This window comes from Neopsephotus bourkii, unplaced genomic scaffold (assembly GCF_033783945.1).
Source record: "Neopsephotus bourkii isolate Nb327-2 ecotype Australia unplaced genomic scaffold, CSIRO-AGI_Nbou_v1 NB_1036, whole genome shotgun sequence".
Lineage (NCBI taxonomy): Eukaryota > Metazoa > Chordata > Aves > Psittaciformes > Psittacidae > Neopsephotus > Neopsephotus bourkii.
The window spans coordinates 4246218-4268147 of NW_026901525.1; the positions used below are offsets into that span (position 1 = coordinate 4246218).

Sequence of the window (21930 nt, forward strand, 5' to 3'; positions counted from 1 at the left end):
AGTGGGGACGAGATAGAAGGAAACTTCTATAATTCCCGTTCATTAGGCAATTTTTCATCCCGAGCTGATTTTTTCTCTGTGGCCACCCAGCAGCAACAACTCCCCGTGCAGGGTCTGAGCACCTCATAGGTAGGACCATCCTTGTCCCACAGCCCAGCCCTGGCCCCACAGCAGAGCAGGGTTGAAGGGCAGCCGCATCCCTTCCTCTCAAGCCAGACCAGCACAGCCAGCAGCAGCCTGGGCCCTCAAATCTAGCTGTGAACATCTTCGGGTTCCTCCCTCCTGCTGCTCCTCCTGTGCCTCAGTTTCCCTCATTGGCCAGGGTGCTCCCCTGGGTGCGTTCTGCCCAGTCCAGTAGCATGAAGGGACCTCGCCAGCCCCAGCAACACTGGGTGGAAACCTCCGCTCCTGCTTCCCTTGTGCCGGTGCATGGGATCCTGCCTCCCCAGCACTCTGCTAAGGGGGGAACAGTCTGCCTCCATCCCGTGCCGGCTTTCCCTGGAACGCTGCCGAGCTGGGTGATGGAAAATCCAGATCCTGCGGCCCCTGCCCACCGACCCAGCACGGAAAAAGCAGAGGCACGCTGCTCTTCCCAGAAACACCGGCGCCACATGCCAGGAAATACAAGCCGGAGCAGAACCCGGCAATTTTCGGGCTGGAGACAGTTTGATTCCAACCCCAAGCGTTACCACGGGGCTCCCACCTCCCGCGCCGAGCTCAGCCCCCCCCGAGCCGGGGGCCATGGTACCGGCTTGGGCAATGGGCAGGAGGGAATTCCTGTGGCGGGGATTTCGGCGGTTCAGCGTTTATCCCTGCACTGGTTAAGGCACAGATGCCCCCTCCCTCCCCCAGGTTCCAGCTTTCAGCCGGGAAGGAAGGAGCCCGCGGGGATTCTTTCCAGCCTGACAGGGCCCGTTTGTTTCCGCGGCGTTAGAGCAGCAGTTTCGCCTCTTTCGGAGGGAACAGTTTGCCGAAGAGGGGAGCCAAGCGGAGGAGCTCCGGTCCCCCCGCGCTGCCGGGCGCGGCGCAGCCTCAGAGCCGGTTCTCCAGCATTTCCTTCCCCCAAACGGAACAGTTTTGGCACGGGGAGGAGCAGGCAGCTTGGCTCGGGTGGAAGCTGCGGATGGAAAATGGCTCCAGAGCTTTCCAGCCTGCTTGGACTCGTCTGCACCCCGCAGACACTGCCCAGACCCGCAGGACTGGGGGCTCCTCTTGTCCCCCCGCAAGCCTGCGCCTCCCGCCCGGGCTCCGTTCCCTCACCGCATATGGCGTCTCCGTGACTAATAAAAGCTGCTAATTGCCAACAGATGCCCCGGGAAAGCCTTGACGCTGCCTCTCGCGGCTGCGCTTGGCTGGGAAGGGAAGGGAAAGGAGCTGGAGCCAGCCTCCGGAGCGCGGGGCGGGGGGATCCCATCGCATGGGGCTCCCGGCAACTGGGGCAAGGGGATGCGGCTGCCGTTAGTAGGCAGGTCAGCAGGCAGGCCATGGCAGCGGGCAAACATCCCTGGGGATGGGATGAGCCCCGTCGCAGCCCCTGCTGCAGCCCTGTCCCCTCATCCCGTGCTCCGGCATCTGTTGCACAACTGGAGCTGGCACCAGCCCAGAGCCGGCAAACCCCGGGCAGGAGGCGGCTGTGCCGGGTTGGGATCCCCTTCCTGCTGTCGTTGAGGACGGGCTAATGAGGAGGAACAATTTGACGCCTTCCCTCGCCTTCCCCAAGGGCAGCCACCTCCTCCCTGCCCTCATCACCGTGCTGCAGCCCCCAGCCTGCTTCTTCCCACACCCCAAACCCAAACTGGGTGGTGTTGGGATGAGCTGTGATCACTGCTTCAGCCTTAACTGGGCTGACTGGGAGAGACCCCCCCACTCCCGGGGGTGGTGGGTACTGGCAGCTCCAGGCACTCCCAAGGCAGGTTCAGCCCATGATGCTCCCCATCACGCTGCCTCATTTCATGCCCCATCTCACAGTCAACATCTCCATGGCTCCCAGCCTGCTCTGGAGGACAAACTGATGCTGTGGTGGGGGAAAGCACATCCGCCCCCCACCCCCAGCACCCAGGGGCTCAGGGAATCCCAGGCTTGCAGGGTGCTGAGCAGATGAGGAGCAAACCAGCACCTTAGAGGCCACTGGTCCAGACTGGGCAGCATCCTTTGCCCAGCTGTTCCAGCAGTGCTGGCATCCCTTGTGCTGTATCCCATGGCTCCCACCACCTCCATCGCTGAGCGAAAATTGCGCACCCAGAATACAAGTGCTGATCAATAGCCATGACCAGGACATGGTCCCAACCATCACAACCCTTCCCGGTGCATTATGACGCACCACGGCGGGATGGTTTCAATGCCACAGTCCAGCCAAGCTGCTGGAGATCCACACCACGGATCAACCCTTAGCATAGCCCCCATTAGTCCTCGAGATCCATGGTGCAGGGATGTCCTCTCCTTCAGCACTCCCCAAGCTCGAGTCCTGCCCCTGCTCTCCCAACACAGCTCCTGCTCTAGCACAAGCCTGGCATTCACATGCCCTAGGCAGCTGCGCCTGTGCTGATGCCAGGGATGCTCCATGTTCCATCCCTCTGCAGATTGCATGGGAATTGCCTCCGAAGTTACTAATTTGCTCATGGATTAATTACCATGTAATTCAGCGCTCCTGGCTCCTGCGATAAGACACTCATTTGCAAGGCAAGGGCACGGGCTCGGCAGGATGCTGATGGCTGGGGGGGTGTGGGAACCAGCCACCACCGGGTGACAGCCACCCCCTTTCCCTGCCTTGGACACGAGGCCGTGGCCCCACGGCACCACAGAGAGTGAACTTTTATTTCCAACAACAACAGCACCTTCCCCGTGGGGGGGATGAGGGGAGGGCTGGGACGGGGCGCCGGGGGCGGCCGCTCGCGTGCACACGGTGCACGGCGTGAAGAAACATCCCGGTACAAAAGAAATGAGGATCCGACGGCCTCGACGGCCGGACCTGCCCCGGGGGGTGCAGGCGTGAGCGGTGGGGTGAGCATGGGCAGGGGGGTGCACGCGTCCCCTCCGCACCCGCATCCGGAGGGTGGCAGGAGGAGAATCCACGCAAAGGACGGGCGGGAGGCGGCCGCAGCTGGGGGGAGCGCGGTGTGTCCCATGGGAATGGCTCCGGCCACGCAAGGGGCCCCTGGCCGCCGCGGAGGATGGAGCAAACGCAGCATCTCGGCTGGTCCAAGACGGTGGTGGAGGGTGTGGGGCTCACACCTCGGTCTGGAAGTCACCATCGGCCACATCCAGGCCGGCGCAGGGGCCCCCCCAGTCTGTGCATCGCAGCTCCAGCCGGTCCCACTGGGCGCTGGGCAGGGACCCCAGTGTCATCGCCTTGAATGTGCTCCAGGGCTTCGGTGGCGCTGCCGGTGCCTGGAGCTGCTGCTCCTTGGGGCTGGCCGCATCCTGTGAGCAAAGAGGGAGCTGCGGTAAGCAGCCGGGTGCATGGCAACATCCCAGCACCACCACCCTGTCCAGGGGCACAACCACCACCACCATGCTCCATCCCATGTGGGTTGGGGCCCAGGCACTTACATTGGCCATGCTCTTCTCCCCGCCACCCGATGAGACGCTCCACCGCTTTTCTCGCTGTGGAAAAACCCACCGTGCTCAGCTCCAGCATCATTCAGGGATGCCCCATTTCCCCATCAGCCCCAGGGCATGCAGGAGGAGAAGGAGGGGTGCAGAGGAGCAGACCAGGGTCCCCAGGACCTCACCTTGGAGGAGCCGGCAGCCGGCGCTCGGTACCGGTCCAGTGTGTGAAACTTCTGGTTGAGCTCATGGTAAAGCTCGGAGTGGCGCTTCCGTGTGTGCATCACCTTCTGCGGGGTTAGAGCAGGGCCTGTGGCCATCTGCATGGCCCTGTGCCCCTTGGAACATCCTCCCCACTGCCATCCCCACCCCTGACCCCTTCCTGCCTGCTGGGGCACCCAGAGCCCCCTGCAATGCTCCCTCTTGGTGTTTTAATCAGGAGCCAACACTCGTTATTGCCTGGTATAAACCCCTCTGAGGTCGGCTGATGCTTTGCTGACATCGAGCAGAGGGAACCAGGGATGAGCTGGGTTAGAATCCGGATGTTGCCCAGCCCCATGGCGGGGCTTACCTCGAAGTCCAGATCTGAGTATCGCAACCTCTTCCTCTGGTAGGGGACACACAGGGCCCGGAGCAGGGGGAGGAGATGGAGAAGAAAAGGGAAAGGTCTTTGCAGGCCCAGGATGTGGCAGGGGGAAGCTCATGCCAGCCCTAGGCTGTGCCGCTCGCATGAGGCAGAGCCCAGCTGGGGACATGGAGCTCCAGGATGAGGTGGGGACATGCAGCCACCCACCGTGCTGCCCCATGCAGAGGGTGGGATGCTGAGCAGGGAGCATGGGGGCAATGCATGCTACACCCTCACCCAAACCCCATCCCTGGGTGTGTGTCCTCACCCTCCCCCCACTCACCTCCAGGGACCCCACTTTCATGGCAGAGCCGGGCACGGTGCGGGGCATGGTGCGGCTGCGCTCCGAGAGCTCCGAGGCCAGGATCTGCCGCACGGTAGGATGCTGCTTGAACTGGAGGCCGTAGGGAGCTTTGACGGTGCCGTAGGGCTGGTTCAAGTTCACATTGACGTGATCCACCGCGACGAAGCCGGGGTAGGCATCGCCCTCGGCTGCCGGGCGCCCCGTCCCGCCGGGCACCCCTTCCTCAGTGCTCTCATCCCGTGGGAAACGCTTGAGGCTGCTGGTGCGGCGCGGCAGCATCATGTAGTCACTCTCGCGGGGGGGCTCGGGGGCCCGCAGCCACCCGTACTCCAGCGGCCGCAGGCTGCTCTCCGTGCACAGGTACACAGGGCCTGGTGCCTCCAGACCCAGCTGCTGCGCCGGGGGGTCCCCCAGCTCGCCCAAGCCCGCCACCACGTTGGGTGTCATCTTGGGGACCTGGACCAGGATGCTGGAGGGAGGGATGTTTCCTGGCAGGCTGGAGAAGCCCAGGCCACCCTCCGAGGTGGTGTTGAGCTTGGGGTCTTCATCCCCATCCAGGGAGATGCGGGATAAGGTGCCCGTGATGGTAGCAGGGTTGCAGGTATTCACCTCCTTGAACAGCACTGCGGGAGGGAGCGGGGTCAGAGCCAGCCCAGGGGTCCACACGCTGCCTGTCCCTGTCCCATGGTGACAGCAGCCCCAGCACAGGGGCCGGGGACACCTCACCTGTCTGACACGCCAGGTCAACATCCTTTTCAAAGTCTGTCTATAAAAATACATAAACGGGGGAAGAGAGAGACAGAGGAGAGAGAAAGAGGGGGAGAGAGATGGGGAAATGGATGCATCTTGGCCAGCATGGGGGGCAGTGAAGTTTGCAAAGGGGACCCTGCCCCAGTGGGGTGAGTACCCCATGCCACTGCCCACTGCATCCCACACCACTGCCCACTACATCCCACAACACTGCCCGCTGCATCCCACAACACTGCCCACTGCATCCCACACCACTGCCCGCTGCATCCCTCACCACTGCCCACTGCATCCCACAGCACTGCCCACTGCATCCCACACCGGCACTGCTGCACTCACCAGGATCTGAACCTGCCCGTTCTTGCAGGAGTCGGGCGAGTTTTCATTCTCCTCGCTCCTGCACCCCCCCATCTGACACTTCACCACATCCTGGACCTGTGGGGACAGAGCCGGTCATGGCCCCGCAGCCAGGGGTGTCCCCCCTGCCCCAGCAGCCCCGGGGCCACCCCACCTCTCGGCGCAGGAACCCGTGCACGGTGATGATGACGAAGCCCTGGACAGAGTTGAAGACGGCAAAGAGGACCTGGAAGAGGATGGAGCGCCGGTCGGTCATGGCGAGCACGGCCGACATCCAGGTCAGCGCCAGCAGAGGCAGGACCACGCAGGAGCTCCACAGCGATGCCCTGGGGCAGGGAGAGAGGGGCTGGGGTAAGCCCATTGCGCCGGGGTTGCCTCACAACAGCCCCGAGCATCACCCCTCGCCCCGCAATGTGGATGGGGCTGACCAAACCCCAGCATCCCCCCAGCCCCCACGGACGCCTCTTCTGTGGTGTCCCCAAGTGTTGGCTGGGGGCCTGCCTTAGGATGAGGGGTGCATTGCCAAGCAGCCCAGGCAGGGCACAGCCACACGTCCCTGTCCCCACACAGTGTGAGGGGGGACATGGGGACACCATCACCCACCCACAGCCACAAGAAGAGCATAAATGGGGTTTATTTCTTTTTGAACAGTGAATTTTGGGGCTGCTCCTATTGCAACTAACCCCTGGGGCTGGGGATCTCCACTGACTGGGGTGCAGTGGTCACAGCCTGGCCCTCTGGACACATCCCAGCCAGGGAGAGGGTCCCAGAGACACCCCAAGGCCAGGACTGTCCCATGCCCCATGGCGTGGGTCCCCTTGTTCCCTCCCCACTCCCAAACTGCCCCAGGGAAGAGAAGCTGAGCCCTCACGATGACGTGACCTGCGGGAAGCCATGCCATGCAGACGTGATGGCCACGGTGGGGCCGCCCCAAGCACACAGCCTTCACCCTGCCCGTGGGACCCCCAACCCAGAGCATGTCCCCCACCCAGAGCAATGCCCAGAGTCCCCCCCCCCGGGTGCAAGGCTGTGCTGGGGGCGGAGGGGACGCGTGGTGGGCACTAACATGGCACTGCTGGCGGTGGCGGAGGTCATGGCCGCGCTGGACACCACGCCGCACTTGGTGCATTTCAGCAGCAGGTTGCCGCAGGGGGGGGGCTTGGAGCTATGAGCCCACCATCCCCCGGGGCCCCGCGGCCAGGACCGGGCCACGCGGGGATGGAGGTGAGGGGAGCAAGGCCATGGGAGAGCAGGGTGGACAGACAGAGGGAGGGAGGGAGGGATGGACAGAGGGAGGGATGGATGGATGGATGGACGGAGGGATGGATGGACAGAGGGATGGATGGATGGACGGATGGATGGACGGACAGAGGGATGGATGGACGGACAGAGGGATGGATGGATGGACAGACGGATGGATGGACGGACAGAGGGAGGGAGGGACAGAGGCAAAAAGCAAATGGGAGAAGAAAAAGAGAGAGAGAGAGAAGAGACGGGTTAGTTGAGGGAAGCAGCAGTTGTTAATGATGAGCGGTGGCGGGATGGGGCAAGCAGGGCTCAGCCCCCTCCGCTGGCAGCAGGGAATGGGCTCCGCAGTGTGCGGCTCCCCCTTCCCCAGGGGAAGGTGCTGGGGTGACCTCCCCCCCCCCCAGCAGCCTGCAGCAAGGGGCTGTGGCTGCCCCATGCTTGGCTCCCACCACCCGCTGATGGAGAGCAGTGTGCCCCGTGCTCAGCACGCTGCTGCCGGACACCCCTTGCCGTGCCCTGCGGCAGGGCCGGGAGCACCGCGGCAGCCCCGGGACAGCCCCGCGGGCGCAGGGCACTTACCCAGCTCGCTGCTTTTTGGACTTATCTGAAATGCCATCGCGGGACATGAGCTTGTTGAACACGATGATGCCCACCAGCATGTTCACCTTGGGCGAGAGCGGCGCCGGGATTAGGGCACGGAGCCCTCGGCGAGGCAGGGCTGGCACCCACCACGCACCGGGGTGGGGTTTGGGGGTCCCAGGCTCGGGGTCAGCTCACCAGCACGATGACAGCAGCAGGTCCCACGAAGGCGTAGAGCAAACCGCCCTCCAGCGAGAGCCAGCAGCTGCAGGGACCGCGCTGTGTCAGGGGCTGGTGGAGATGGGACCATCCGGGTCCCCATCCCCTGCTCCCGGCGCTGCTGCCAGCCCGGAGCGGTCCCATGCCCAGCCCTATGTCCCTCTGCCCCCACGTACTAGCTCGCTGTCCCGTAGCCTTTGGTCCGTGTGAAGCCAACAGAGACTGCGACCACGAGGGCTGGCAACCCTGAAGAGGGGAGATGAGGCTGGAGCTGCAGCTGGTGGCAGCACCGTTACCCCCCCAGCATCACCCCCATGAATGGGGATGGGGCCTTTCTGTCAGCTCCCCATGGTCTGCCTGGTGAGAGGAGCCAAGTCACCAGGGTCTGCTCTCCTCCACTGCGCCTCAGTTTCCCCTCCTGACAACCCTGCGGTGCCTCCCCTCTGCCCATTGGGACCAACCCTGCCATGCTCTTACCCCATCCCAAGCACAGGAAGCGTTTCCTGACCAGGCGTGTCCGGATCCGGCCGATCACTGCCAGGTAGGACTGCCAGGCCTCCGTCAGCACCCAGCAGAAGGACGAGAGGAAGAAGAAATGGAGGAAGGCGGCTGTCATGGTGCACACACCCTGCGGGGATGTGGGTACATCAAGGGGAGGCATCACGGCATCACCGCAGCCACGTGGTGCTCAAATTCCCAAACCCCGGCAAGGTTTGTGTCAAAGCCACGAGCACAAAGGATTTAATCCTGAGACTGAGTTAATCCAAATCCAGTCTGATGCTGGGAGCCAGCAGGGGTGAGAAGACCGGCCAGAAGAAGAGGGCTTGAACCCCACTGCAGCCCCTGTGCCCACCCAGGGACCCCCATGAAGGAGGCACGGTGCTGGCACCCACCTTGCTGAGCATCTGGGACTGCCCCACGAGGATGAGGATGTTGGAGGCCAGGATGGACACACAGAAATTGAGCAGGATGATGGAGCGCTCCGACTTGATGAACCTGCGGGTAGGAGCAGCGTGGGGCCGGGGCACCAGCCTGTCCCACACTCGTCCCCTGTCCCCAGCACACTGCGGGTGCTGTCCTGCACCAGGGGCAGTACCGGGTAGCCCAGCTGCTGCTATGGTTGTTCCATTCCCACCACACTGCATTTCATCACATTGGTGCTGAGCCTTTGTTCATGCTGTGCCCCCCTTTTGTCACCCCCTTCCCTCATGGTCTTGCACCCCATGTGCCCCCCAGGTTCCCCTCTGTCCCTGTGTCACCTCCAGAAGGCAGCGTAGATCACCAGCAGTGTCAGCAGGGCCATGCAGGACACAGCGCAGCCGATCATCAGCGGCACGGATGGGGTACCCGAGGAGTCCATGGCCTGGCGTGGAACAGGGAGCGGGGAATGGCTGAGCCTGGCCTCCCCATAGCTGCTCCCTGTGCACCACTGGGCCCCTCCACCCCCCTGGTGGGGGACCCTCAGTTGCCGGGGGGGTGGTGGCATCGCAGCCAAGGCGGCTTCCCGGGGACCCATGCCCATCTCCATGCCGACGCGGGATGCAGGTGGAATAGCAATGGGATGGGGGGATGCTGCGGCCAGGCCTGCCCCTGCCCTCCTGGCGCACAGCAATGCTCTGCATGGAGCACTATAGACCACAACAGCCCCATCCCCACATGAGCCCATCCTTGGGGTGCCAGGGGGCTGGGGTCCTTCCCATGGGTGATGAAGGACACCCCCCTACCCTCCAGTGCCCACCCCATCCACTAGGATGCTTGCAGGCAGCACCCTGCTTATCGCCATCCTCCTTTGGGACCCCGCCTCGGCCAGGCCCCACAGCCCAGGGATCGCCCCCCATCCACAGCCCATGTTCCCAGCAGGCTCATCCCAGTCCCCTACCAGGTCTCTGGGCAGCTGGGCGAGGACGGCGAAGGTGGCGAGCTGGCGGCACTGGCACTTGGTGTGCGCCGGGAGGGTCTCCAGGGTTTGGCAGCTCTCCGTGTCCCAGTTTCCCAAGCCAGCATCCCTGATTAATGGGACAGGGAGAGTGAGGGGGAGCAGTCTGAAATGATCAACCACAGGCGCAGCCCCTTGGCCTCTCCAGAATTAACCCGTTGCTGGCCCTGCCTAGGGGGTGGTGGATGGAGGGGTCACTGCCAGGGAACAGGTTAATCCCCCCCTCGCTGCCCTGCCCACCCTGGTTCTGATCCTCACGGAGCTGTGCAATGTGAAGGCTTCATTTTTAATCATCCCAAACAGGTCTGGGTGGAGGGGGACACCGCAGGAAGGGGGGGACAGGCCCAGGAGGAGGGGTGGTGGGGATGGATAGGGGTGAGGCAGCACCAGGGCAGGAGCCCCCATGGCTCACAATAGAGATGTGCTGCACCAAAGCCAGACCCTAACCCTAACCCCGTGGTGACAGTGGCCAGGCACAGGGAGAGCAGCCACGGCTCCCAGCAAGGCAGAGAACCTGGGAACTGGGTCTGTGGGGCAGCTCAACCCACCCAGGGCCAGGCTGAGAGCGGCCGCACTCACCACAACCCATCGCCTCCCTGTCGGCACTGGAGCTGCGCTGGAGCCAGTGCCCCGGGGTGCAGAGCCCCCACAGGAGCCTGGCCCCCTCCCCATGCCCTACTTTCCCTCGCTGCTGCCACGGCGCCGGGCACCGTGCTCACAAATCGCATCTGGCAGGCTGGCAGCATCGGCACCGTGGTGCAGCCATCCCGGTTCACCCCAGTGAGGGACCAGCTCGGTCCCCATCCCTCCCACAGCACCCATCACCCAGCGGTGCCCCTGTCCCCACTCACGTCCTTGAGTAGTCCCAGGTGACGCACTGCGGGTGGGACGTTCCCTGTGGACAGAGGGGGGGGGGTCAGAACTTCACCCCCTGCCCTTCTCCCGCCCCCAGAAGGGTATTTGGTCCATGGGGACCTGCCCGGCTCCCCCAGCACTGGCACATGCCCACCACAGAGGAGCTGCTGGCTTCCGCCTGGGGATGGGGCTGGTGGGACCCATTGGGAGCAGGGGGTGCCACGGTCCGGGCTGGGGACACTCACGTTGATGATGTGGGACAGCTCCACCAGCACGAGGGGCTCAGCGGGCTTGGTTGGAGGGCGCACGGTCACCATGAGCACCTTGGAGGTGACGGCCAGGGGGGTCCTGCGGGGGGGCAGCAGGGGCTGTCACAGGGACGGGGGCAGGCGCGGGCCCAGCGGGCAGAGCACTCACCTGGGCGCGGGCAGGATGAGCCCCAGCGTGCGGAACAGCACGGCCCCGATGACGAAGTGGGACGAGTCCTCCGCTTCTGCAGGGGCGGCACGGGGAGAGCGGCACCGTGAGCCCGGCACACGCGGGGGCTCAGCCCGCACGGGGGCACCCGTGACAGCACGCGGGAAGACACGGGGAGCCCCTCCCTGACACGGGCACAGCCCACGTGGGCACACGCGTGTACTCCCAGGTGTGCCGCTACACACATGCAGCCCCAGACGTGCCAGCCCGCACGTGTTCACGGGCACATACACCCACACACGCAGACATGCTTGCTCACACGTGTGTGAATGTGCACGCTCCATGCACACATGTGTGTAGACCCCAGATGTGCACTCATGTGCATGCTCATACGCATGCACATGTGCGTGCAGAGCCCCAGATGTGCACTCACATGTGTGTGCTCATACACATGTACACACGGGCAGAGCCCCAGATGTGCACTCACACGTGCGTGCCCATGCACATGTGCACAAGTGCAGAGCACCAGACATGCTCTCTCACATGCACGCTCACTCGCATACATGCAAGCACATGTGCCGTGTGCTGGCTCACCGGCAGAGGCGAGGCTGAGCACCTCCCTAGGGATGAAGAGCTTGTCCTCGGAGCTGCGGGCCCAATCCTTCATACCCCGGCGCCCCTTCATTGGGAAGTTGATGTCGCTGGAGACAGCGGTGACGGGCTCCCGCTGGATGCTGATCACTGCAGGGGCAGAGCCGCTGTCAGCAAACAGCCCCGTGCCCTCATGGAGCCCCGTGCCCCCTCCCCAGTGCTCACCCAGGTTGTCGGTGACGATGAGGTTGCTCTGGAAAGCCTTCAGCGCGTCCCCCACCAGATGGATGAAGTCCTCCACCACCTTCATGAGGTGCACGGAGCCAGGCGAGACCTGCGGGCGAGGGGCCGTGCTGGGGACGTGCCAGCTGTGCCCCAGCCACCCGTGCCCGTGCCCGTGCCCGGCTCCACTGACCTGCTGCGCATCCTCCCACTTGTCCCGGTTCTCCGCATCCACCATGTAACTCACCACCTGGAAGAAGCGCTGCGGGGCCAGGGCTCAGCGGGGCCGGGGCTGGGCACCGACCACCTCCCAGGGCTGTCCCTCGCCGTCCCCAGCCCCGCTACCTGCACGTCCTCAGAGGACGGGATGTACGTGGCCCTCTTGAAGGTGTCGGTGACGTTGCGCAGGATCTCCACGGAGAACAGCAGGTCCCCACTGTAGTAGGTCTTGCGGGCCATGAGCTCCAACAAGCTCCGCACCACTTGCGACATGCCCTCGCCTGCCAGCACCCGCTGCCCCTTGGCCAGGTGCTCCCGCAGCTTGTACAAGGGGGACGACACCAGTGTCACTTGGCCACCAGCACCCTCAAGTCCCTCCCCATGCTCAGAGCCCAGGAAGGGTGGACGCTGCAGGGCTAAGTGCACTACTTAGGGGAGCAGCAGGATACCGGGGTGCTGAGGGTCCTTCCTATCCTGATTTCCAAAGGACACAGGAGCACAGCCTGGATCTCTGGCTCTAGGATGGGGTCCTGTTTCCCAGCCCTGTCTGGGGGCCCCTGCCTCAGTTTCCCCATGTGGTTGCCCAGGGATGGGCCAGACCCCCAGTGCTGGGGAGGGGAGAGGAGGGTAAGGAGGGTCCACGCCAGAGCGAGCACCTACTGAGAGATGCAAGTATCGGTACTCGCGGGAGATGCAGCGGGCGAAGCTGGGGACGCCCCAGTAGGCAACACCGTGGGGGCTCAGCAGGCACCGGCGGCTGGCAGACCCTGTGTGGGACAACCGGGTTTGGAGCTGGCGCAGGAACCGGCACTCTGAGGGTGGGCAACGACCCCTGGTGCCACCCGCCACCGCCTGCCCTGCGCCCCTCACCCGTGGCATTGGGGGGACACTTGTTGTAGATGATCTCCCCTGCAGCTGTTTTCTTCCAGGTCATCAGCATCACGCTCTCGTCCTTGCACATCTCATGGTAGGCTGGGGGGTGAGAACAGGGGGTCAGGTGCAGGCTGGATGCAGGGTGATGGGCACTGGGGTGGGGATATCCCTACCTGGGCACTTCTTCTCGTTGCAGGTCTTCACCTCCTCGCCGGAGCCCTCGCAGGGGTAGCCCTGCATGCCCGTGCCTTCGCACATGCGGAAGCGTCGCTGCCAGCCCGTGTCGCAGGTCTTGGAGCAGAGGCTCCAGTGGTTCCAGGGGCCCCACTTGCTGTCTGCTGTGGGGATGGGCACACCATGGGGCACCTGGCTCAGCATGGGAAGCGGCACCAGAGGGATGGAGACGGGGCGGGCACCAGCTACAGCTGCCCCCATGCCATGGACCAGAAGCCCCTCTGGGTATGAAATCCATGGATCAATGATTGAAATCTCCTGTAGACGCTACCCGTGCCAGCAGCCCAAGGGCCTCCCTGGGTGCATGGCAGAGCCAAATCCCCGCTCCGGCTGCTGTGGTGACCATGGCACAGCAACCACCCCTCTCCGCGCCTGCAACCAATGCCAAGGGCTCAAAGGACAAGATGAAGATGAGGTTGAAGGACATGATGAGAACAGGATCCATCCTTTGGCCTGCCTATCCCCTGCCTGCTGTCCCTCCATCCCCAGAGCCAGCCCCGTGTGCGCACACGAGAGCTCGAACGTGTTTGCACACCCAAAGCACGCCAGGACCTGGAGCCACCTAGCACCAACGGGTGCCCCCAGCATGACACAGGGGCGAGGGCACAGGGTGAATCCCTGCCTCCGTGCCCAGTGGGTTCAGCCGGTACGAGGGAGGGTGGCTGCTGATCTCTGGCATCACCCTTTGGCTCCTGCTCCCCTACGCCCAAATCTGCATCCTCATGTCACCAGTGGTGACACCGCAGCAGATGAAAGGCTGGACCATGTGCACTGACATGGTGTGCAATGAAGTGGTGTGCAGTGATGTGGTGTGCAGTGAAGTGGTGTGCTCTGACGTGATGTGCACTGATGTGCTGCACTCTGACGTGGTGTGCACCAATGTGCAGTGCACTGATGTGCCGTGCACCGATGTGCAGTGCACCGATGTGCCGTGCACTGATGTGCTGTGCACCGATGTGCCGTGCACCGATGTGCCGTGCACTGATGTGCCGTGCACTGATGTGCCGTGCCATTGGCACGTGTGGCCTCCCCTCCCGCTCCCTCCACCGCGCGGGGCCTTACTGGGACAGGTGGGGTTGGAGCACTCCCGTGCGTCGGCGTGTGCCCCGCGGCACTCGGCCCAGCCGTGTGCCGAGACGCTGCACTTGCGCGTCCGCTGCTGCGTGCCGTTGGCGCAGGTGACGGAGCAGCGGCTCCAGGCGCCCCACTCCAGCCACTGCCCTTCCACTGCGGGGACAAGGAGAGCGGCGTCAGCCCCCACCGGCCGGTGGCCTCTCGGCCACGGCTCCCCGTGACCCACACCGGGCTCTCTGTGCAACGGGTCCAACCTACGGACGGGCCGGCTCCTCCCGTGCTGCCCCCAGCAGCCAGCGCAGGATCCTGCCCTGGACAGGGACCGTCACCAGAACTGGCCCCCTCAGCATCCTGAGTGCTGCTCCTGCAGCACTGCAGCACCCAGCTCTGCTGCATGGCCGCACTCCATGGACCCTGCCATCACCGACCACCAACACCAGCAGTCCCGGCATCACTCTCCACCAAACCGGTTGCAGGCAGGGAAGGAGCTGCTGTGAGCTTCCATCACTCCAGCAGCATCTCCACGTGCCATAGTGGCAGGTCTCCGGTGGAGCTGCTGCACATGGGGTGCACCCCATGCACCCCATAGCTCCTGACCTCTCTCCGGCTCCCAGCCGGCCACCTGCATCTCCACACCACGTGTGGGGTCCATGCCTGACACAGCATCATCTCTGTCCATCACAACAGAAACCCCACGGCCACCACCACAGCCTCTCCTGGCACACAGAAGGAAGGGATGAAGATGTCACACCGCACACAGACAGACCTGCAAACTGACCCCCTTTGCCACCTCTGGCCGCCTGCCCACCATGTCCCCATTGTCGCACCGGTGCCAGCGCTGCGCCTGCCACAGGGCAGGGATGGAGCAAGCATCAATGGAGCAGCAATGGGCAGGGAAGGAGCCAGCTCCTCCATGGTCCCCACGCTGGTCCTGCCTGCCTGCAGCAGGGCCTCAAGTGCCTTGGCACGGCCGACAGAGCTGGATCTGCAGCCAGGTTTCCAGCAGGGACCCGAGGGTGCGCCCATATCACAGCACCCCTGTGCCCACGGGCTGGCCCCGCTCTCCGTGGCGGTGCCACCGGTCCCTCGCAGCGCCGCAGCCCCGTGCCGGGAGCTGTGTCCTGGCATTCCCAGGGGAAGGAGGAGCAGGGGGAGGAGGTACTGACCCTGGCAGCTCGCGATATTGCAGGGCTTGGCCTGCAGCTCGGGGCCCTCGCAGGCTTTCCCTCCGCGCCGCGGGGCCACGCACCGCCGCGTCCTGGTCCTGGCCCCTCGCCCGCAGGTCACCGAGCACAGGCTCCACGGGGACCACTCCTCCCATGCGCCGTGAACTGCAACACAGCACAGAGCCATCGCCGCAGCCCCCGGCCCCGCGGCGCCCAACGCCTCCTCCTGCCACTGCGGTCCTGCCCAGGGCAGACCCCTTGTGCTCCATGGAGGAGCCTGGCACGGTTCCACTGGCACCTCCTGCCCATCCTCACGCCTGAGCCTGAACCCTGAGGGCCCCAAGCAGGCAGCGCTGCCGCTGCCGCCCCCTGCCCTGCTCCAGCCTCCCATTCATGTCCTGGCCCCGGCGCACATGAATCCCCACATCCACGCACAGCACGGACCCCCCAGCCCACGGCGCCGCACCACGCATGGCTCCTCACATGTAGCACCCATGGGTGATTCAGGGAGCGGGGACCCACATGGCACATACACATCCTAAAGGATGCTCCCGCATGAGCTGTGACCCCCCTGGAATGCCAGGACAGGGCTGTGCTCCCCCGTATGGAAGGGAACGTGTTTTGGGGGTGCAAAGTCCCCAGAACATCCTAGGCTCAGACAGGACATCCCACACTGCCAGCGTCCCACACAAGACACAGACACCATCATGGACAGACAGACCAGTACATGGTCCAGTGAGCCCCCAAGCATCCTGCCTGCTCCTTGCCTACAACCTGCCTCAATGCACCAAGCAGCTCATCCCCCTTCTGCCCTACATGGCTGGGGACCCCAACACCACCCAGAGTCCCCGGCGCAGGCTCCAGCCCTGGCTTTCTCCTCCAGCACAAAGCACAGACTCCCCGAGTTTCCCAGGATGCCCCGGCACGGCGGCACCCATTCCAAGCTTGCTTGCTCCCCATTGGATTCCCAAGAGCTGGGACAGCTGGGAAGGCGAGACGATGGGCAGATGTCTGGGAGCAGCCCAGCACGGGATGGGCAGCGCCTGCTTCCACGACAGTGCTGCCGTGCAGAGACACCCTCCTCACCCATCCCAGCACCCCCAGTGACACCCCCATTGTCCCCAGCCAGCGCTGGGCACCCCCTGGGTCCCCCGTGCCCCCCGTACCTGGGCACGTGGCTGTGTTATTGCAGGTCCGTGTCTCCCGGAGGAGCCCACTGCACAGCGTCCCATAGGGCGAGGAGACGCAGGAGCGTGTCCGTACCTGGGAGCCCTGCCCGCACGTCAGGGAGCAGACGCTCCATTGGGACCATTCCTCAGCTGCCGGATCCCCTGTGGGAAACAGGGAGAGAGAGACGGAGCCTGAGAGATGGAGACTGCCTGCGGGGCCGTGGAGGGCCATGGGATCACAGAATAATGGAACAGTTTGGGTCAAAGGGACCTTAAAGCTCCTCCAGCTCCAACCCAAAGCCCCAAACCAGGGCAGCCGGGTGCAGTTCCCTCTCCCCACCCAGGCACAGCGCTGACATTTACAACCACCTGGCTCTTATTAAGCTTGATGGTGCCTCTGAAGCTATTGGACAGGCCAGAAGAAAAGGCCATCAGTTTAAATTAAAAAGGAATACACAGAGGAGGGCTCTGAAGGGGATAATTTGTCCTGGAGACAGGCAGGATGCAGGGCTCCCATGGAGGTGACAATGCTCTGTGTCACACAGGCACCCTGGGGCTGGACCGGGTCACCACTGGGGTCACCCCACATGGAGCCCAGGGGGGCAGGACCCCTTTGAGCACCTGAGTGTGGCCAGGAGGATATCTGCATGCCAGGCACATGGAGCACAGCCCTCGGAGCGCTGGAGCATCCATCTTGTGCTCACCTCCGAGCCCTCTGACCATAAATCAGGGTGGCGGGGGGGGGGGGGGCAGCACACTCAGGTGACCCCGATGGATTTGCCAAATAAATACATTTGAACGAAACAATTAATAATGGATTTTTGTCCTTTGCTTTACAAGCCTCAGAGGAAGGTGTAAAGGAAAACCATATAAATGGAGCAAATCACACCACTCCATGGGCAGGAAGCAAAGGGAATCGCTCCACCTCCATCACCACTGGCTACCAAGCCCCGTGCCACCAGTGTCCTGTGCTGGGGCCGCGCTGGTACCTGTCTGGGCCATGTAGACACCCGGCTCATCTGCTGACCGTGGCCACTGGGTTTTCACCTTCTGGTTCTCCTCGACTGCATTGCCTGGAAGAGAGAAGTGTTCCTGTGAGATCAGGCAGGGGATGGAGATGAGGATGGGGACAGGCCACGGTGGGTAGAGGGACATTGCAGAGGGATACAGGAATGCACCGTGTGGCATCCCCAAGGGTAGGAGACGGTTGAGCCTGGGTGAGCACACTCATAGACCCGCCAAAATGTGTCACAGCTCCCCCAGACACATCGTCCCCCATCACAGGGGCTGCAGCAGCATGGCCTGGGGTGCTGCGTCCCCGCTGTGCTGGGCAGAGGTGCTCTCCCATCCCCTCCGCACAGCTTGCTGCAGGGAGGTGGCACCAATTTATGGCTCGGCTCACCAAAAATAACACCTGATCCATCAAGAGCACTTGGCGTGAAATTAACCGGCACGTGGAGGGCTCCGGCCCCGGCCACCCCCTGCCCTGCAGCAGGGGCCCTTGTCCCTGGGCACAGGACACTGGGGAGCTCCTGTGGACCACAGGAAGCAGCAGGGGGTCCCCCAGGCACCATGGATGTGTCCCCCAGGGGCACACCGCTGCAGTGACAGCCAGGACAGAGCCAGGGATGGCAGAGCCACCTCACCCAGCTCAGCGCTGCGATGTCCCCCGGGATGGATGGGCAGTGACATGGGGACACCCATGGGCAGGGGAGCCCCCAGCCATGCTTTGGGCACGCTGCAGCTCCTGTTGTAACACACATTGGTGATCCCAGCCCCAGGCAGGGAGCGCTGCCTGCACTGACACCTATTAGAGCATTGACCAGACCCAAATACACTGACATTTGCCTTCAAGCACCATAACCCCTGCATGGGCCCTTCGCTGTCACCTCCAGCTCCTTTCCCCCTGTGCATGCTGCTCCATGTGCAGGCAGTCCCCATAGGGCTGCTCTCCCCCGTGAGCAGGATTATGCACATCACGGCGAGTGCCCGGGAAACCCATAAATCCCAAGGATATACGAGGGAGCTCTCCCGGGCTGTGTTCAACAGAGGCACCAAATTCAATTTCCTTCAGAGAGCACTAAATCCATGGCTGTCGTTGAGGGGTGGCTGCGGCCGCCCCCAGCACCCACATCTGCCATGGGGGTCCCCAGTGCCCCCCCCATGGCATGGTGCCTGGGCTGCAAGGGCAGGGCTGTTCTCCTGGGGACATCAGGGTGTCCCCCATGACCAGCTGTGTCCCCACAAGCCACAGTCCCATCCTGCATCACCTCCCTGGGGATTGGTTTCTGAAGGGTGATGGGTTTGGGGCAGTGCAGGAACCACTCAGCACTGTGTGCTCTGTGGGGGCCTATCCCTAATGCATGGCTGCAAGGGCCCAATGCTACCCCACAAAGCCTCAACCTCATCCCCACGCCCGTCCACGCTTTCTGCCCCCAGAGACCCAGCGCTGTGCTTGCAACAGGGCTCCCCAGCTCCATCATCTCCCTATGCCCATGGGACACCCGGTGCACAGAGGGGGCCATTGCTGGCAGGGGGGGCTGAGGAGCGGCTGGGTGAGCGCCAGCCCCACGTCGCTGCGCGGCTGCGGCGCTGAGAGGAGGAGAAGCCGGTGAGATCAGCGCTGGGCGCCCGCCAAGGCTCCGCTCACAGGCACCATTCAGCCCCGCTGCCACCACCCCCCTGAAAGGCGACCATTCTCCACGCCATGGGGCACCGGGGGGAGCCTGAGACCCCCCCCGCCACCATGAAGGGTGCTCTGTGCTCCGGCCCCATGCCCCGTGTGGCCGTGCAGGCTAAACCCCGGCGCAGGGGCTGCACCGGCTGGCAGCAGCGTGGCACAGGGGGTGGCCAAGGCAGCGCGCTACCCTTGCGGCTCCGGTGCTGCAGGAGCACTGTACCCCCAGGTTTTAATGGAACGCCGAATGCGGTGTGGGGAAGGAGCGGGGAGTTCATGCTCTCACCATCAGAGGTTGCTGTGCCAGCCTGCAGGGAGGTGGCAAGCAGCTCAGTGCCCAAGCGCGCCAGGTCTGCAGCGACCCTGCTCTCCATCACCCAGCCCAGCATCCCCTCTCTGAGCTGTGCTTGGCATTGCTAACCCCACCAAACCACCTGTGGAGAGGTGCAGAACCCCTTGAGAAGGACAGGAATGGGGCATCCTGAAGCCCACAGCACCCACAAAAGGTGTCAGACCCCTGACTTTGGGAATGGCACCTGGACCCAACACTGAGCTCTTAATCATGCACGTGGAGTTGCATTTAAAGGGGGAAAAAGTAAGAAACAGAATAAATAAAACCAGCTCAAGCAGCTCCCCTTGGGATGAGGCGATTTGTAACCCTGCAGCTGTAACGGACCAGGGATTTAGTCAGGGGATCTGCCCGTAATGACATTTAGCTCCTGAAATAAACGCTAAATCCCAATGAAATTATATATACACCCACAGCCCATCACTACTGCGTAAGCTGCTGGATAAAGACCCTACGCAGCACAGCTGGGCATCACTCCTCCCTGTGCATCACCAAGCACTGGCAGAGTGGGAACAACATCTGGCCAGATGTGCCCCAAACCCCCCTGCATTGCCTCAGCAGAGATGCTCCACGGATGAAGGGAGCACTTGGACGAGACAGGCCTCTGTTACAAGCAGTCCAACCCCAGTGCCCAGGAGAGCACGGCTGCTTTATCTTCACTTGAGGTTCCGTAACAAGCAAATGGCTTCATTCCGGCTGGTTAATAGCCCGGCCGCGCTCTGCCGCGACTTCCTGCCTGGAATAACAAGCGCCCGGGCTGCAGCAGTCAAGGGTAATTTGCCACTGGAAAGGGTCATTTTACCTGCAAATTGTTTTCCACGTCTCCACCAATGCAGAGTGAAAGGGCTCCTGCCCCGGGCGAGCAGCGCGGCGAGCAGCAGCCCTGTGCCGTGCTGGCTGTGCCACAGCAGCCGTGGCAAACAGCCGGGGCTGGCATGGCACGGAGCGGTGCTCACAGTGCCAGCCGGACCACAATGAGGGCAGAGCAAGGGGCAGCTCCATCGAGCCTGGCCATAGCACCCCACTGCCCTGAGAGCGCGCGTGGGCAGGATTCATCCATTGCATGGCTTCCCTTCTCCACACACAGCACCTGACTGGCACCCTCTTCCCATGGGGAGTGCGCACAGGCAGGGTTCATCCATTGCATGGCTTCCCTTCTCCACACACAGCACCTGACTGGCACCCTCTTCCCATGGGGAGTGCGCACGGGCAGGATTCATCCATTGCACAGCCTCCCCGCTCCACGCACAGCACCCGATTTGTACCCCAGGGCCCCAACGAACACGCACGAGCAGCATCGATCCGCGGCACAGCCTCCCCGCTCCATGCACGGCCCCCGCTTTGCACCCTCCTTCCCCGGCAGGCCCCATCCATGGCACCCCCCCGGAGGCAGGGCCAGAGCCGGGGTGCCCCCCCCCGCGCTCACCATCGGGCCGGTCGAGGCCGTCGGCATCGCCGGAGCGCAGGTCCGTGGGGCAGCAGGCGGTGGCGGACGGCGCGGCTGGGGCGCGGGGGCCGTGCCGGGTGCCGTTGTGGCGCGGTGCGGCCGGGGGCTCGGCCTGGCAGCTGCAGCCGACGTGCGTGAACCCGCAGCGGCGGGCGCCGGGCGCCTGCAGGCACTCCTCCAGCCAGCGGCAGAGCACGCTGCAGGTGAACTGGCTGGAGTTGTTGTTGTTGATGAGCAGCACCTCCACGAAGCGGAACTCCAGCGCCTGCGGGGCCAGGAGGCGCGGGGCAGCCTCGGGCTCGGCCGCCAGGCAGAGCTGCACGAAGTTCTTGTCGAAGTGCAGGAAGGTGAAGGGCCCCGCGCCCTCGCACAGCTCCAGCTCCGCTTCCTCCTGCTCCTGCTCCTGCTCCTGCTCCTCCTCGGGGCGCCGGGTGGCAGGCGGGGGGCTGGCGGCCTCGCTGCGGGGGTCGCAGGTGTAGTTGGCCAGGTAATGGTCGAGTGGCAGCACCATGGGCGAGAAGTGGGTGCAGACCTGCTCCTCCCGGTTGAAGCGGAGGTAGAGCGAGTATTTGGTGGGGTCGGGGTTCTCCAAGGTCCAGGAGCAGCCGGAGGCGATGGTTGGGAAGAGGTCCTTGAGGGAGAAGGAGCCGTAGAGGACGCCGGAGGCCAGGGCAGAGCAGGCGCTGGGAGCGGGGTCGAAGCCCCGCGTGAGCCACAGGAGAGTCGATATCACAGCCAGTAAGAGGGGACCAGCAGCGGTCATCCTATGGCATTTGCCCTGCAGGAGAGACAGACGGATAGGCAGACACATGGATGCTTCCCAGGAGGCACCCGCTGTGGGTCCAAGCAAGGAGCTGGTCCAGGGGGTCAGTGGTGTGGCCCATGTCCCCACCTGACACCTTGCAGGCAGGGGACAGCCATCGGGAACCCCTGCTCTGTCTCCTGGGCTGCTCCAAGGCAGCCCCTGGGGTGGGGAGCAAGCAGCACAGGGAATGTCACCCAAAAAACACCAGACAGAGACCCAGCTCCCACCCCATACGGAGGGACCCCCATGGCAGTGACCCCCCTGCCCTCAG

At 63.8% G+C, this 21930-nt stretch overlaps 1 protein-coding gene across 5 annotated transcripts; it reads right to left on the reverse strand.

The window, feature by feature from the left end:
* Window positions 1-2794: 2794 nt before the first annotated feature.
* On the reverse strand, window positions 2795-21706 carry ADGRB2 (adhesion G protein-coupled receptor B2). 5 transcript variants are annotated; one of them, XM_061360827.1, is made up of 31 exons: window positions 20834-21706; window positions 17371-17454; window positions 16379-16543; window positions 15213-15377; window positions 14035-14199; window positions 12912-13076; window positions 12736-12837; window positions 12526-12632; window positions 11992-12186; window positions 11840-11908; window positions 11650-11758; window positions 11428-11574; window positions 10834-10909; window positions 10662-10764; window positions 10413-10456; window positions 9505-9631; window positions 8885-8988; window positions 8519-8621; window positions 8103-8253; window positions 7802-7871; window positions 7605-7671; window positions 7407-7492; window positions 6646-6744; window positions 5734-5905; window positions 5562-5657; window positions 5202-5241; window positions 4455-5098; window positions 4118-4153; window positions 3732-3836; window positions 3550-3603; window positions 2795-3420 (listed from the first exon to the last, which is right to left on the reverse strand). In XM_061360827.1, exons 1-31 carry the CDS (start codon window positions 21663-21665, stop codon window positions 3226-3228), a joined length of 4677 nt encoding a protein of 1558 aa, XP_061216811.1. In that variant the 5' UTR covers window positions 21666-21706; the 3' UTR covers window positions 2795-3225. The 5 variants fall into 5 exon arrangements, with proteins under 5 accessions (XP_061216811.1, XP_061216806.1, XP_061216810.1 ...); XM_061360822.1 differs by lacking the exon at window positions 20834-21706 and having other exon boundaries at window positions 12912-13073; window positions 17371-17551; XM_061360826.1 differs by lacking the exons at window positions 14035-14199; window positions 20834-21706 and having other exon boundaries at window positions 12912-13073; window positions 17371-17551.
* Between the last annotated feature and the right edge of the window lie 224 nt (window positions 21707-21930).